Genomic DNA, 17,108 nt, shown 5'->3' with positions numbered 1-17,108 from the left:
GAATTAATCAAAAGAGAACAAAATCAGGTACAGGGACCCATATGGAAGCCACTGCCAGCAATCCAGAAAAGAGACAAGGAAGAGCTGAGCACAGGCAGTTCTAGAGGGGATGGAGAAGAGGGAATGGTTTAAGAACATAGTGCTAATAATCAACATTTACAAAATATGCAATCAAGTAAGACACAACGCATATCAATAGTTAAAATGCTCTTTGGGGGATATAGGGGACACAACTGGATACACCTTGGAGGACTGATACTCACCTGATAAAGTGCGTGGAACTTCCCCCTGAACAGAAATGTTGACCTGGGGCATGTCCATAGCTACAAAATTGTCCACTTGAAATCCCAGCTTATATTCAACCTATAAAATAAAAAGAAATAAACTAGATCTTTGATTACAGAAAGGACACAAACAGTTTGATTGTACTAATCAATGAATGAGTCCTTCAGATGCAAAAAATAATCTAGCTATAAAAAAAAAATCCAAATTGCCAGAAACAATCCTACGAGTTTTCAATTGAATAAAATTTAACTAAGTAAACCATCCTCTATCTTATATACAGAACAGTAGCACTACCTTTCTATAAAACCTGCCATCTAGGATGCAGAAATCCTATTGAGAATTAGACAGCCATTGACAGAGAAGCCATGGAGAGCTAGATTTGAAGAGACAAGTTGTTGAAACATGTAATTTACAGACCATGACTGGTCACCAGTGTGTTCTCTGGATGACAAAGCTCTGAGAGCCTATATGTGACTGGTAGGTGGAGGTCTGCTTTGCAGACCCACTCACTGCACAGATTCCAAAGCACAAACTTCTCATAGAATAGGTAAGCTACATTCTTCAGTAAAACATTCACCATTAAAAAATTCACACTTGGATCCCTATCTAACCCCTGGGTTCCCAAGTGATTCCAAATACAAAAGGGAAGAGAGGTGACCAATAAGACATCCCCACACACCAATATTATCTATCAATACCTGGTCTAATAGAATCAACCAGGATCAAGATATAAATACAGTTCTGTTCATGGAGAAGCAGTTCAAACTGCAAAGCAATGGCTGAAATTCAGAAAGACTACCACCTTCAAGATCTTCAATGAGGCCTCATTTTTAAAGTTCTTTGTCCCGCTCATTGTGGTTTTCTCCCATTCACTGGTCTCAAGGACAGCTTTAGTGAAAGGCTAGGATTAGCAGAAGCCACAGGGCAGTGGCTTGGAAAAGAAATGAGAGGAAAGAGGTTCATTCTTGAAGAAATTTTACTGGGAACAATGGGTGATAGGCAGTAGCCGAGAGGGAGGATCAACACTTTTTTTTTTTTTTTATGGAAGAAATTTAAATATGCTTATATGCTCATAGAGCCAATGAAACGGGACAGATTAAAGATAAAAGGAAAGAGTATCACCCAAGCCTATGAAGGAAGGGATGGAGCTAGGCACTGGCTGGAGCAGGGGGCTGTTACTTACGGATAAGGGTTCAACCCTACAACTTTGGTTCCCACTCTGGGTTTCTCCTTTCATAATCTATTTGAAAGTCCCAGGGCTAAACACTATAGAGGTATGCAAATATTAACTCTTTGTTTGTTAAAGGGTATTCACTATCACCTTTGAACACAATACCGTCATTGCCACCAGGAGGTGCTAAAGAGTTACAACTAAACAAGTTTGGGTGGGGGAATGAGCAGGTTTCCCAGCAAAACTCACTTCATTTTCATAAAGAGAATGCACTGGCTATAATATCCCTCCATCCATGTTCTCTCTCTCACCAGGAAAATATTTGAAGGGCAAGTCCACAAAAACAAATTAGCACAGTCAGCAAGAACTTGATGGAACCAAGGTGATCTTTTCACAGCTTCAATTTTTATAAAATGAAGATAACGTTAATATCTTATGAGGATCAACTAGGATAATTGCTACAACTCACCTGTTAGTCTGGCACTGGCCCCCTCCAATAACTGAAGACCCCAGTGGCATCAGCAGTCACTGCAGTGCAGCTACCCCATAGCCATGCTGCCCTTCCCCATAATCATAAGCCCACTGCCTCCTGGGCCCTGCCAAGGACACTGATGTAGCCCTTCTGTTTTGTCCCCAATCTCAGGAATCCCACTATTCTAGATACCCTCCACCCTCTCAGCCTCTTCACAAATATCTTCCCCACCTTCTCCCCCAACTAGGCTTTCCTCAGAAGTGATCCAGTCATCCCTTCTCCTGCCTATGGTTTAGTTCCTACAATGCCTGGCCCTGAGGGCCTGAACAGTAAAGTCAGTATTCTTATAGGGTCATAAGTTTCTTTCCAGACATCCCTTCCTCATGCAAAATCCCCTTCACTCTGAAACTCACTTCTACCTATACTGGTTATTTCTCATGCCATCCTCTTGGTGGCTTCAATATTCAGTATTCAATATTTCTACACACTAAAGAACTGTTCCATAACCAAAACAAAAATACAAGGATCCCATTGCAATCTCTGACATCCCTCCTCTGTGACTCCTACAAAACCAATTTTTTGTCTCCACCAGAACAATTCAACCAATATTTATGAGACACTACTATGAATGAGCGACTGTGCTTATAGCTGGGATGCAATGGCCAATTAAGCTATTCTCCTCTCCAAGTCCAGCTGCGATCACCTGTTTTCACTTTCTGTGTCCCAAGGAAGACAATGTTGCTAACACAGTCCTATTAGCACCCTCCCTCTTCTGCATCCTTAGAGGGCAGCAGCTCCAGCATCCTGACTTGCCCTACTCCTGCTGCCTAATACTGTTGGAGGAAATCACATTCTGGGACAGAGGGTGCTCTTGTGCAATGATAACCCCTGGTCTCAGGCTAGGACTCAGTACTGCTCAGCAATCCCTTACTCACTGACCCATCTTCTCACTCCAAATCCCATAGCACCCCACCGCTTTACCACCTGCTGCCCTCCCTTCTCCCTCACTCTCATACAAATGCTCTATCCCCTTCAGCTAGCAAATAAGAACTCCTTCTACAGCCTTTCTTTTCAGCACCAGGTTATCTATTAGAGCAACCATCCTTTGTACTCCATTTCCAAGGAAAGGTCCATTCTATTCTCCAAATGATAAACTCTTCTGTACCAGTACACCAGGTTCTAGCCCATTTCAACACTGGTGGGATCCTGAACCATCAAATGAAATGGTCTCACTCTGTCCTCTATCTTCAATCTCTCCTATATGTCCAATTATCTACTAGACAAATCTACTTAATAATCTTACAGCCCTCAAGTTTAGCAGATGCAAAGTCAAACTAATTATCTTTCCCATACTTGCTCTGCCTTCTTTATTCTAGGTCTCAGTTAATGGTGAAGTCATCCACCCAGTATCTCAGACCAGAAAGCTAGTGATTATACTAAACCCTCACATCCAAATGACTAATACTGGCAATTTTATCTCAGAAGGTCTCTCTGTTCACTAACCCAATACTACTGTCTTAGTCCAGGCCCTTTATTTCTCCCATGCACTGCTGTTAATAGCATCCCAATTCTCCCTCCCTCCAATCTTACCCCACTACAGTCCACCAGTACCCACCCACCCCCAGTGTAGCCATGGTTATCTTCCAAGAAGTCAAAGCAGGTTATCTTCCAAGAAGTCAAAGCCACCTAAAAACCTCTGGGTGGCTGCCTTTTGCCAGCAGAACAAATTACAAATTACTCTGTTTATCATACTTAACTCTTTGTAACCTGACATCAACCTTCTTTCCAAGTCATCTTTTGCTTTTCCCTTTCCTCCCTCTACCCGATACCCTAAACTCATGTCACACTTAACATTTTTCTATTACTCAAGACCTGCGGTGACTTTTCCTTTATACAATCCCTTGATTCTGTCTGTAATATTCTTTATACCTTTTCTCTCTTGGAAACTTTTATTCATTCTTTAAGACCCAGATCAGGGACGCTATCCTTAAGTTTTGTGGGCAGAGCTGGTATCCCTGTCTCAATGCTCTGGACTCTTTATTCCCATCTCTGTGACAGCACTAAGATCATGGTAGCATATCTTATCCGAGAAGATCAATGGCAAATATCACAGGCCACATCTTCTGTTGCTCAGAACTTAGCACAGCATCCTCTGATGGATGAATGAAGAATGAAAGGATGAATTAGTTAGTGAATAAGTGAGTGAATGCTCAAAACCAAGATACAACCATAGCAAGAAGCCTATTTTCTGCTTGTGACTCAAGAACTGGCTCTAAGGACAATGGTAAATTCTTGCCTGGAGAAGCAGGGACATTCACATTTCTCCTACCACAGGTTAAGATAGAGACCAGGAACCCTAGGAAAACAGAGAGAGGATTGGCAGGGGGCAGGGCACACAAATGGGGTCAAGTGTCCTAACTGCCGGGCTAGGAGGAAGGGGAGACAGGACTGCACCCAGGTATCTAAGTGTGGCAATGGGGAGTGGAGAAGGGTGGGAAGAAGGGAAATGAGATTGTGAGTGGAGCTGGGGAGTCAGGGCCATGGAAGTGGTGGCAAAGCAGCTGAGTAAAAGGTTTGAGGAGGCAAATCTCGGCCATAACACCAAGCTGGAGGAATATGAAGTATGAAAGTATGGAAGCCTGCCCTTTGCCAGCTCTCTTTTTGAGGGAGTCTTAATGTGCAAGCCATTCAGAAAGCAGTTCCATTCTCCCTCTAGAGTCTTTAGGATACAAATTTTAAAACTGCAGTTTCTGAGATCAGAGAAGTATTGGCCAATTATTCAAGCCAAATTTTCTCTATGTTGGCAAGTATCAATCTATACGGATTCTCACATTCCAATCATCCTTCAAAAAAAAAGTCTGTTCAAAAGCTAACATTTATAATCTACTTGACCAAAAGAAATGTGAAGAGCAGTTGTTTACCAGAAAACAGAATGAGCCAAAATACTTCAGAAAAGGAAGCAGAGAAATATAAATATTTGAATAATCTAAAAAATAAACATTTTTGGTAATCTGCCCTTACTTGGAAACAAATGGCAATTACAAATAGCCAGCAGATGAGTAACGCCATTTCTTTTTGGAACACAGACAGTACAGATTTAAACAGCTTTTTAATTTCTCTGAAATAACCAGAAGCGCTGCCTTTCTCACAGAAACCTCAGTCTGCAGGGGACACAAGCAGGCTGTTCCCCAAGGCCTGCTGAAGGAACTCTGGACAAATTCCCTCAGACCCTCCTGATGAAGAATTCCTTAAACCAGAGAACAGTTAGTGAGCAGAAGTAGGTAGGGGGTGTATCCTGCTACATTTTGGTATATTTTTGCCTCTCAGCTATCTAAAATATCCACTGATACTTAACAGATGCAGTCGCATGTTTCTTCTGGATATGAGAGAATGACCTGAACTACAGAAGAAACTATCAGTTTAAACCACTGCTTTTCTGAGTGCATGGCCTTATGAAAGAGAAGCAATACCCAAGTTCTCATCCCATTTCAGAATTTGATTAACACAATGATATGTGATGACCATTCACTAAGATGTGTGACATACATGTCAAGAATAAGACACAATCCCAGTCTCTGAAGAAAGCACAATCTGTTTGGGAAGATAAAACAAAACAGTCATGTAAACACGGGACATCAACACCATCAGCAGAACTTTGATGTGTGAAAACTAATGTTAAACATCTACAATTTTGAACTGAAATAATAAGGAGCCTTAAGATCTTTGAAAGCAAATATTTCATCTTCTAGCAAAATCTTAAAAAAAAAAAGAACTGAGAGTTTCTGATAAAGCATTAGAGCTGGGAAGCTATGGTCCTTCTCCTCAAGGTTCATGACTGCATCCCAGAGCCAACACAGTCAGGTGAAGAAACCTTTGCCCATGTCTACCCTGCTTCCTTGTGTGGCTCACCCATTTCAGGTCATCTCTGCCTCCTGTTTCTTCTGCTCCTACTATTATTACCTTAAGCAAGTCATTTCTCAAATCTGGGTCTTAATTCCTTTTCTCGTAATCAATGGATAATCCAAAGCAGAGCACATTATAATGTAAGATACAGCCATTAGAAGGAAAAAAGGAAGGGGGGCAACTCTACATGATGTGACAGAGCATCTTTACAGGATAATTTATCAGTGCTCTGCAAACTGCAGAAAAATACATAGAATGCTAACTGTCAAAAAAAAAAGAAAAAAGATACACACATATTGATGCTTACATATGCACAGACTATCTCTAGAAGGAGAACAAGAATCAGGTAACAGTGGTTGTCTAAGGGAAGAGGAACTAGGTGGCTGGATTGCTGAGGGATGGTACGAGGTACTATTTTTCACCGTATAGCCTACTCAAAAAATTAATTTTTAAAATAAGCAAACTTAAATTAATCAACCGCACTGGAATCACCACAAATACTATAATTTAGAATTACAGCTGCAATAGTGGCAGAAGCCTGAAACTAGATTAACACACATTCCATGGTTGTTACAATAAAACACGTTAAGATATGAGGGTTATTTTTCTATAAATCTTTATAGCTATTTACAGATGAACTTATGAAATACGATACACAATCTATGAATGCCACTGACTTTTCCAAGTTTTTCAAAATTTACAACCTTACTCTCTTCAAAGTAAAACACCTGAAAATCTCACATGTAGAGCTGTACCCAAGGGAGAGGATCCAGGAACTGTACTCTCACAGTGGAACTGTACAGTGTGGAATGTGCCCAGCCTATGTTTTCACACTTCCAGAAACAGGAAATTCATCACCTCCTAAAGCAGTACATTCTAACTTTTAAAAGCTCTATTTACTTAGAAGAAACAAAAAAAAAAAAGCTGAAGACCATGGTAACAGAAATTTTAAAATTTCCTACAAGGGTTCAATAGCAGATTGGAGCTGGCAGAAGAAAGATACAGGGATCTCTGCTAAGGGTAACAATATGGGTAAACATAAACACCAGTTCTATTGTGTTCTTTGGTATGTAACTCCAATTTTTACTTTCTACAGGAACTACAATGCAAATGCATAAAAAGTAATGATAAATCAATGATTTTTTCATTCAGAATGTATAACTACGAAATTTGTGACAACACTACACAAAGGTCGTAGAGTGGAGGGATACAGCCACGTAGTTTGTGTATGCTATTGAAGTTAGCATCAAACCCTACAAAACTATTATCTGGATTTAAAGACTCATGGTAACCATAAAGAAAATATCAGAAAAATATGCAGAAAAGAAAATGAGAAGAGATTAAATACAAAGATAAACTAAACTAAATACTAAGTAGATCAACTAAATACAAAAAGGCAGCAATAGAAGAATGGAGGTACAAAAAAAGTACAAGACTTACAAAACCAAAGAGTAAAATGGCAGAAGAAAATCCTGTAATATCAGTAGTACTTCTAATGTAAATGGGTTAAACTTTCTGGTCAAAAGACAGAGACCAGCAGAATGGGTACAAAAAAGCATGTCCCAACTATATTTTGTTTATAAGAGACTCACCTTAAATTCAAAGACATAGGTAGGTTGAAAGTGAAAGCATGGGAAAAATTACCATTCAAATAGCAATCAAAAATGATATTAGCTATCTAATACTAAAATGGACTTCAAGTCAAAAATGGTTAAAAAGGACAAAGAAGGGCACTATTGATAAAAGGGTCAGGTCACAAGACGTAACAATTATAAACATATATGCACCTAAAAACAGAGCCTAAAATATATGAAGCAAACATTGATAGATTTGAAGGGAGAAACAGTTGATTCTACATTAATGGAGACTTCAATACACCAATTTCAACAATGGATAGAACATCTAGAGAGAAGATCAAAAAGGAAATACAGGACTTGAACAATACTATAAACCAACTAGACGTTATAGCCATATATAGAACACTTCATCAAACAACAGCATGGTACACATTCTTCTCAAGTGCACACAGATCATTCTTAGGATAGACCATATGTTAGGTCACAAAACAAGTCTCCATAAATTTTTAAAAGAATAAAATCATAACAAGTATCCTCTCTGACCACAAAGGAATGAAGCTAGAAATCAAGAACACAAGGAAATCCAGAAAACTCACAAATATGTAAAAATTAAACAATACACTCTTAAACAACCAATTAGTCAAAGAAGACATTACAAGGGAAATAAGAAAATATCAAAAGATGAATGAAAAAAGAATACAACATACCAAAAGTTATGGGATGAAGCAAAGGCAGTGCTCTGAGGGAAATTTATAGTTGTAAACAGTTACATTAAAAAAGAAAAACCTCAATTCAATAACCTAACTTCACACATGGAGAAACTAGAAAAAGAAGAGCAAACCAAACCCAAAGTGGAAGGAAAGAAACAATAAATATGAGAGAATAGATAAATGAAATAGAGAACAGAAAAACAATAGAATCAAAGAAACCAAAAGCTGGTTCTCTAAAAAGATCAAACCTTTAGCTAGACTGACAAAGAAAAAGAGGATGCAAAAAATAAAATTCAGGTACATTAATGACCTTACAGAAATATATAGAATTATAAGATGACATTATGAACAACTGAAAGCCAACAAATTAGACAATCTAAATGAAATGGACAAATCCCTAGAAACACACAAACTCAAGAAGAAACAGATGATCTCAGCAGACCAATAACAGGTAAAGAGATTGACTCGGTTATCAAAAACCTCCTAAAGAAAAGCCCAGGACCAGATGGCTTCACTGGTGAATTTTACCAAACATTCCAAGAATTAACACCAATTCTGCTCAAACTCTTCCAAAAAACTGAAGAGGAGGGAACACTTTCTAATTCATTCTGTATACCAAATTCACGATAATACAAAAGCCAAATAAAAATATCACAAGAAAAGATAAAAAAAAAATCCTCAACAAAATACTAGCAAACTGAATCCAATTGTACAATAAAAGAATTATATGCCATGATGAAGTGGAACTTTTCCCAGGAATACAGTGTAGTTCAATATAAGAAAATCAGTCAATGTAATAGACCACATTAATAAAATGAAAGACACATTTGATGAAAGTCTGCCCCCTTTCTTGATAAAAACACTCAGAAAAATAGGAATAAGAAGGAACTTCCTCAATATGAGAGGGCATTTATGAAAAACCTGCAACTAACATCATATTCAATGGCAAAAGCCTGAAATGCATTCCTTCTAAGATCAGGAACAAGACAAGTTGTCCGGTATCACCATTGCTATTCAACATATCACTGGAAGTGCTGGCCAGAACAATTAGGTTAAAAAAAAAAAAAAAAAAAAAAAAAAGGCATCAAAATTGGAAAGGAAGAAGTAAAACTATCCCTTCTTGCAGATGACATGCTCCTATATATAGAAAACCCAGAAGAATCTCTAAGAAAGTTACTAGAGCTAATAAATGAATTCAGCAGTGGTGGGGTACAAAATCAATATGCAAAAATCTGTGATGTTCCTATATACCAGCAATGAAAGTTCCAAAAAGGAAATCAGGAAAACAATGCCATTTACAATAGCAACTAGAAAAATAAAATATCCAGAAATAAATTTAACCAAGTACGTAATGGGCTTACACACAAAAAACTACAAATCATTACTGAAAGAAATTAACTAAGACCTAAATAAATGGAACGAAATTCTGTACTCATGGATTGGAAGACTTAATATTAGGATGTTAACACTGCTCAAAGCAATTTATAGATTTCAATGCAATCCCAGGTAAAATTCCTATAGCCTTTATCACAGAAATGGAAAAGCTAATCATCAAATTCATATGGAAGTGCAAGGAACCCCGAACTCCAAAACCATCTTGAAAAAGAACAAAACTGAGGGACTTGAACGTCATGATTTCAAAACTTACTACATAGCTACAGTAACCAAAACAGTGTCACTGTGGTACTGGCACAAGGACAGAAATATAAACCAATGGACTAGACCTAAGAAGGCAGAAATAAACCCACACATCTATGGCCAATTGTTTTTTGACAAGGGTGCCAAGTCCACTCAATGGGAAAAGAACAATCTCTTCAACAAATGGTGCTGGGAAAACTGGATATCCATATGTTAACGAATGAAAGTGGAGTCTTATCCCACACATATATAAAAATTAATTCAAAATGGATCAAGGACCCAAATATAAGAGCTAAAATTATAAAACTCTTAGAAGAAAATATAGGAAAATACCTTCAGGACCTTGTATTTGGCAAAGGAGTCTTAGATGTTACACTGAAAACATGAGCAATAAAAGAAAAAAATAGTTATATTGGACTTTATCAAAATTTAAAACTTTTGTATATCTAAGGACATTATCAAGAAAGTGAAGACAACCTACTAATGGGAGAAAATAGGGGGAAACCATGTATCTGATAAAGGTTTAATATCCAGAATCTATAAAGAACTCTTAAAACAACAGTATAAAGACAAACAACCCAATTAAAAAATAAGCAAAAGACTTGAACAGACATTTCTCCAAAGATAAACAAATGGCTAATAAGCACATGAAAAGATGCTCAATATCATTAGCATTAGGGAAATGCAAAGCAAAATCACAATGAGGTACCATTTCATATCCATGACAATGGCTACTGTTTTTTAAAGATGCAAAAATAAAAAAACAAGTGCTGGTGAGGATGCATACAAATGGGAACCTTAGGACATTGTTGGTGGGGATGTAAAATAGTACAGTCATTGTGGAAAACAGTTTGGCAGTTCTTCAAAGTGTTACACACAGAACTACCATATGACCCCACAACCTCACTTCTAGGCATATACTCAAAAGAATTCAAAGCACAGACTCTAATGTACTTGTACACCAATGTTCTGATCAGCATTATTCACAACAGCCAAAAGGTGGATGCAACCCAAGTGACCATCAGCAGATGAATGCATAAACAAAATGTAGTAAATACATACGATGGAACTTTTTCAGCTGTAAAAAGAAATGAAGCTCTGATACATGCAACTACATGGAGGAAACCTGAAGACATCATACTGAATGTTGAGTGAAATAAGTCAGACACAAAGGACAGATGTTGTATGATTCCACTTACACGACATATAGCTAGAATATGCAAATTCAGAGATAGCAAGTAAAGTATAGATCATCAGGGGTGGAGTTAATGCATAATGAGTGCAGGGTTTTTGTTTGGGGTAATGGAAAAGTTCTGGTAATGGATGTGGTGTGAGTCGCACAACATTGTAAGTGTAATTAATCCCACTACACTGTATGCTTGCAAGTGGTTGAGATGGGAAAGTTCATGTTGTATATATGGAAAAAAAAAAAAAAAAGGCAGAGAGAGATACAGAGAGAAAGGGAGAGACGGAGCAAGAGCTAAAGAGACAGTAACAAATAAAGGCAATAAATGATTCCAGAGTGGATCTAAAAACGGGGGAGAAAATGCCCAAAAGGACATGAGACATTAAAAAATTGGGGTATAGACTATAAGCTTTATATCAATGTTAAATTTCTTGAACTTGATAACTGTACTTAAGGTGGTTATATAAGTGAATACAGGCAGGCATACCTCATTTTACTGTGCTATGCCTTACTGCATTTTGCAGATACTGCAATTTTTACAAATTGAAGGTTTGTGGCAACCCAATCAATTCCATTGGTGCCATATTTCCAACTTCATGTGCTCATTTTGTGTCTCTGTGCCACATTTTAATAACAGTAACTACTTTTTATAGATATAATGCCATTGCACACTTAATAGACTATGGTATACTGTAAACATAACTTTTAAATGCACTGGGAAACCAAAAAACTTATGCGACTTGCTTCACTGAGATATTAACTTTATTGCAGTGGTCTGTAATAATATCTCCATGGTATGCCTGTATTCTTGTTCTTAGGGAATGTACATAGAAGTATTAAGTGTTCAAGGACCATGATGTATACAACCTACTCTCATATGTTTAGAAAATAGAAAGAAAGATAGACAGTTGGATAGATAAAATGATATGGCAAATGTGGCAAAATATTACAGGTTGATGGATCTGTGAATCTTGGTGGGGAATATCTGGAATTCCCTGTACGGACTTTGTATTATTTTTACAACTGTTGTGTAAGTTTGAAATTGTTTCAAAATAAAAAGTCTTTTAAAAAGTGTATGTGGAGATGGAAGAAGATGGCAGCACAGAGAAGAGTGGAAGCTCGTTTGTCCCCCCGGAACAACTAATAAACAACCAGAAACAACTAGTAAATAATCTGGAATAACTGTGGGGCGACAAACGTAACTGTCCACTTATCATATACCAACCTGAATTGGGAGGAATGCCTGACATCGCAGCATAAAATCTGTAAGTAAAAACTGCGGATCCAAGCTAGGAGCCCCCTGCCTCTATGGCCCGAGCCGCAAAGCCTTGCGGTACTCAAGAGTAGCACTCTCCAAGCAAGCAAATATAGCTTTGATGAGCTCCAAGTGGGGTTTTAATAAACAAACGTGGACTGCTCCATACAAGCTACAAATCCCCAACAAGTAAACAGAGGCTTCTGGTGACAAATGACCTTGGAGAGCCAGAGGGCGGCCGCAGACTGGCCCTGAAGGGGGCTTTCTGTCCCTGTTTCGGCTCAGTGGAGAAAGCCTCAGCCATTTTCAGTTCCCAGCGCTCTGAACACAGACAAGGGTGGAGATAGCACAGGCAGAGACTATTCAAATGTAAATGACCTCTCCCTAGGGGGTGTATCTTCCCTAAGAGGAAGAAGGTGGTGCCAAGCTCTACTACCTGCCTTCCATTCAGAACCAGATCCCAGAGCCTGGGGCAAAACAGCCACATGCCACACCTCCTTACACCAGTTGGGAGCTACAGGCTGACAGGCGGTACCTGTTGGGCAGAAAAGCACAGTGTATCAATCTTCTAAAACACCCTTAGGGAAACTGGATACTATTGCCTCCTTCCACCTGAACCTGTTCTGGTCTGGAAAAACCTGATTGGGGTAACCAAGGAAACCAGATGCCTAGACAACAGAAGACTACAACCTACACTAAGAAAAACAAAGTATGGCCCAGCCAAAGGAACAAACTTACACTTCAACTGAGATACAGGAATTGAAACAATTAATGCTAAATCAATTCTAAAAGTTTAGGGAATATACGGGCAAAAGAGATGAAGCTTATAATGAAAACACTGGGCGTACATAAAGTAGAAATTGAAAGTTCGAAAAAACTGGCAAAATCTATGGAAATGAAAGGCACAACACAAGAGATGAAAAACACAATGGAGACATACAAGAGCAGGTCTCAAGAGGCAGGAAAAAACACTCAGGAACTGGAGAACTACACACCTGAAAGCCTACACACAGAAGAACAGACAGAGATAAGAATGGAAAAATATGAGCAACGTATCCAGGAACTGAAGGACAACATGAAATGCAGGAACATCTCTGTCATTTGGTGTCCCAGAAGCAGAAGAGAAAGGAAAAGGGGCAGAAGCAATAATAGAGGAAATAATCAATGAAAATTTCCCATCTCTTATGAAAGATATAAAACTACAGATCCAAGAAGCGCAGCATACTCCAAACAGAATAGATCTGAATAGGCCTACACCAAGACACTTAATAATCGGATTATCAAATGTCAAAGATAAAGAGAGAATCCTGAAAGCAGCAAGGGAAAAGTGATCCATCACATACAAATGAAGCTTGATAAGACTATGTGTGGATTTCTCAATAGAAACCATGGAGGCAAGAAGAAAGTGGGGTGATATATTTAAGATACCGAAAGAGAAAAACCAACAACCAAGAATCCTTTATGAAGCAAAACTGTCCTTCAAATATGAGGGAGAGCTTAAAATATTCTCTGACAAACAGAAAATGGCAGAGTTTGTGAACAAGATACCTGCTTTACAGGAAACACTAAAGGAAGCACTGCAGACAGAAAGGAAAAGATAGGGGTGAGAGGTTTGGAACACAATTTGGGGAGACAGTAGCACAGCAATGTAAGTATACTGAACAAAGATGACTGTAAGTATGGCTGAAAGAGAAAGGTTAGGATCATGCGGGAAACCAGAATGAAAGAAAGACTGGGACTGTATAACTCAGTGAAACCTAGGGTGGTCAACGATTGTAGTAAAAGGTACAAATATGTTTTTACATGAGGAAGAACAAATGAATGCCAACATTGCAAGGTGTGAAAAACAGGGTGGGATTGGGGGAGAAATACAATCAATGCAAACTAGAGACTATAATTAACAGAAACACTGTATTATGCTTCCTTTAATATAACAAAGGCAATATACCAAAGCTAAATGCATATGGCGCGCGGCAGGGGGGGGGGGGCAGGTACATAGGGGAAAATTATGGGTCTCCTGGCATTGGTGATATTGTCTCTTTATTCTACTTTAGTTTAACGCTATCTTTCCTTTTGTTGCTTTCTAGCTGTCATGTTTTCTTCCTCTCCCTTTTTTCTTTTTCTTTTGTCTCTCTAACTTCTTTGACTCTTTCTCGTTCTTTGTGGAAGAAATGGAGATGTCCTTATATAGGTAGTGGCAATGGTGATGAATACATAAATGAGTGACTACACAGGGAACCAACAATTGTTTACTTAGGATGGAATGTATGGTGTGTGAACAAAACAGTCTTAAAAAAAATGGATTGATGAAACCTTGAGAGCACTATATTGAGTGAAATCAGACAGACACATAACAAATATTGCAAGGTCTCACTGACATGAACTAATTATAATATGTAAACTCATAGACATGAAATATAAGTTACTGGGATATAGAATAAGGCTAAAGAATGGGGAGCAGTTCTTATAATGAGCATAATATTCAACTAGGGTGAACTTAAAAGTGTTTGGAAATGGACAGAGGTGTTGGTAGTATGTTGTGAGAATAACTAAGAGTGCTGAATGGTGTGTGAAGGTGGTGGAAAGGGTAAGCTCAGAGTCACGTATATCACCAGAAGGAAAGCTGGAGGTTAAAAGACGGGAATGTATAACACAGTGAATCTTGTGGTGGACAATATCCGTGACTAACTGTACAAATATTAGAAAGCTCTCTCATGAACTAGAACAAGTGTATGACACTATAACTAGAAGTTAATAATAGAAGGACATATAGGGAAAAAATATATACCTATTGCAAACTATATACTAAAGTTAGTAGTATTTTAACATTCTTTCATCAACAGTAACAAATGTACTATACCAAAACTATGAATCAACAATGGATGGGGGATGGTTAGGGGGTATGGGAAGATTTGAATTTCCTTTTTTTTTGTCTTTATTTCTTTTCTGGAGTAATGAAAATGTTGTTAAAACTTAAAAAAAAATCAATTGTGGTGATGGATGCACAGCTGTATGATGGCACCATGGGCAACTGATTGTACAATTTGGATGTTTGGATAAGTTGTATGGTATGTGAACAAAATCAATAAAAAAAAAAAAGTGTATGTGTGTTTATGTATATCAGAGAGAGAGAAAAGGAATAAATAATAAAGTAAGCAAATGAACAGTGGTGGCTTTGGTACCCCAGAAAAACATGTTCTTAACCTCAATTGATTCCTGTGGGTGTGAAACCATTGTAAATAGGACTTTTTGTTGAGGTTGTGTCAGCTCATGTGGCCTAAGTGAATCAGGATGGGTCTTAATTCTATTGTTGACATCCTTTATAAGCAGAATGAAATTCAGGCACAGAGCGAAAGCCATGGGAAAAAATGAGAGAAGTCAACAAAACCAGAGAAGCTGCCATATAAGGACTAGGGTTTGTTGGCAGCCAACTCCAGAATGCCACCGTCTTCTGGGCACCTTGATGCCTTGATTTTGGACTTCTCCTAGCCTCAAACTCGTGAGCCAATAAATTCTCATTGTTTAAGCCAACCCACCGTATAGTATTTATTTTAGCAGCCAGGAAACTAAAACATGGAACAAAATGATAACAATGATAATAATCAGTAAATCTGGATAAGAGTCCTCCATACTATTCTTATAATGTTTCTTTATGTTTAAAATTGTGTAGCAAAATAAAAAGTAACCAAAAGAACAATAATAACTCACACAATGTTATGTAAGAATATTGAGAAATGTGTCAAACCAGGTTCCTTGAAGCATTCAGGAGGCCCAGTTTCCTTGAAGGGTTGAGGTGCCTACTCATTGGAACTAATCTCTCAGATGAATATCTCTCAGCTGAACCTTTCCAAAATTATCTAAACCATTTATTTTGGCAATTTAGAATATCCACATTCCCATTTACTAAATATTTTAAATTGCATCACATGGCTTTTCTCATTATTTTATTTTTACAGTTTTCATGCTAAAGACATCTATCAATTCCTAAAAGCTTTCCTTTTATTTGGACACCCCAAGGCAACAGTGTTGGATAGTTGAGATGCTTCTGACTATACAGCACATGGGCTTTACCCAAAATCCAAGCAAATGCAACTTTAATCACAACATTTCTACAGCTGTGCGTTACTGTATATACCTGTACATGTGTATATAATTCTCTAATGTATGTGTGTACATATAATGATAATATAACTATATGTACATTTATATAATCATTTTTACTTATCTGAACAGCAAACAAACATACTCAAAATAGTCAGTGTTAGGGAGCAAATAGAAAATGTGTAAGTGCTCTTATTCACTTTGTGTTCCACTTTGCTAATGCTGCCCTTCTGCAAAACACCAGAAATGGATTGGCTTTTTTAAACGGGGTTTATTTGGTTAAACAGTTACAGTCTCAAGGCCATAAAGTGTCCAAGGTAATGCATCAACAAAGGGTACCTTCACTAAAGGATAGTCAATGGAGTCCGGAAAACCTCCCAGCTTGTCGCTCTCGAATTCTTCCTTCCATCCAACACCAGGACTCAATTTTGCCAAATTCTCTGCCACTTTAAAACAAGGATCACCTTTCTTCCAGTTCACAACAACAAATTCATCATTTCTGTTTAAGGCCTCATCAGAAGTATGAGTCCATATTTCCACAAACAGTCTCTTCAAAGCAGTTTAGGCCTTTTCTACCAAGCGCCTCACAATTCTTCCAAAATCTTCCCCTTATCCATTTAAAAAGCCATTCCAACATGTCTGGTATTTGCAAACTCAGCAGCACCCCACTCCCGGTACCAAAATCTGTTCCAGTTTACTAATGCTGCCCTTTTGCAAAACACCAGAAATTGACTGGCTTTTATAAAGGGGGTTTATTTGGTTACACAGTTACAGTCTTAAGGCCATAAAATGTCCAGGTAATGCAACAAC

The 17,108-nt window shown here is 38.1% G+C and overlaps 1 protein-coding gene across 2 annotated transcripts in view; it reads right to left on the bottom strand.

The window, feature by feature from the left end:
• The window catches only part of RYK (receptor like tyrosine kinase), a 103,441-nt gene that overhangs the window by 57,799 nt on the left and 28,534 nt on the right, over positions 1-17,108 (bottom strand). For both annotated transcript variants that reach the window (XM_037844643.1, XM_037844641.1), the window contains exon 3: positions 264-363. In XM_037844643.1, coding sequence (XP_037700571.1) covers positions 264-363 — 100 coding nt within the window. The remainder of the gene's footprint in view (positions 1-263; positions 364-17,108) is intronic.

This window comes from Choloepus didactylus, chromosome 1, assembly GCF_015220235.1.
Source record: "Choloepus didactylus isolate mChoDid1 chromosome 1, mChoDid1.pri, whole genome shotgun sequence".
Classification (NCBI taxonomy): domain Eukaryota; kingdom Metazoa; phylum Chordata; class Mammalia; order Pilosa; family Megalonychidae; genus Choloepus; species Choloepus didactylus.
This window is presented reverse-complemented; position numbering and strand designations above follow the sequence as displayed.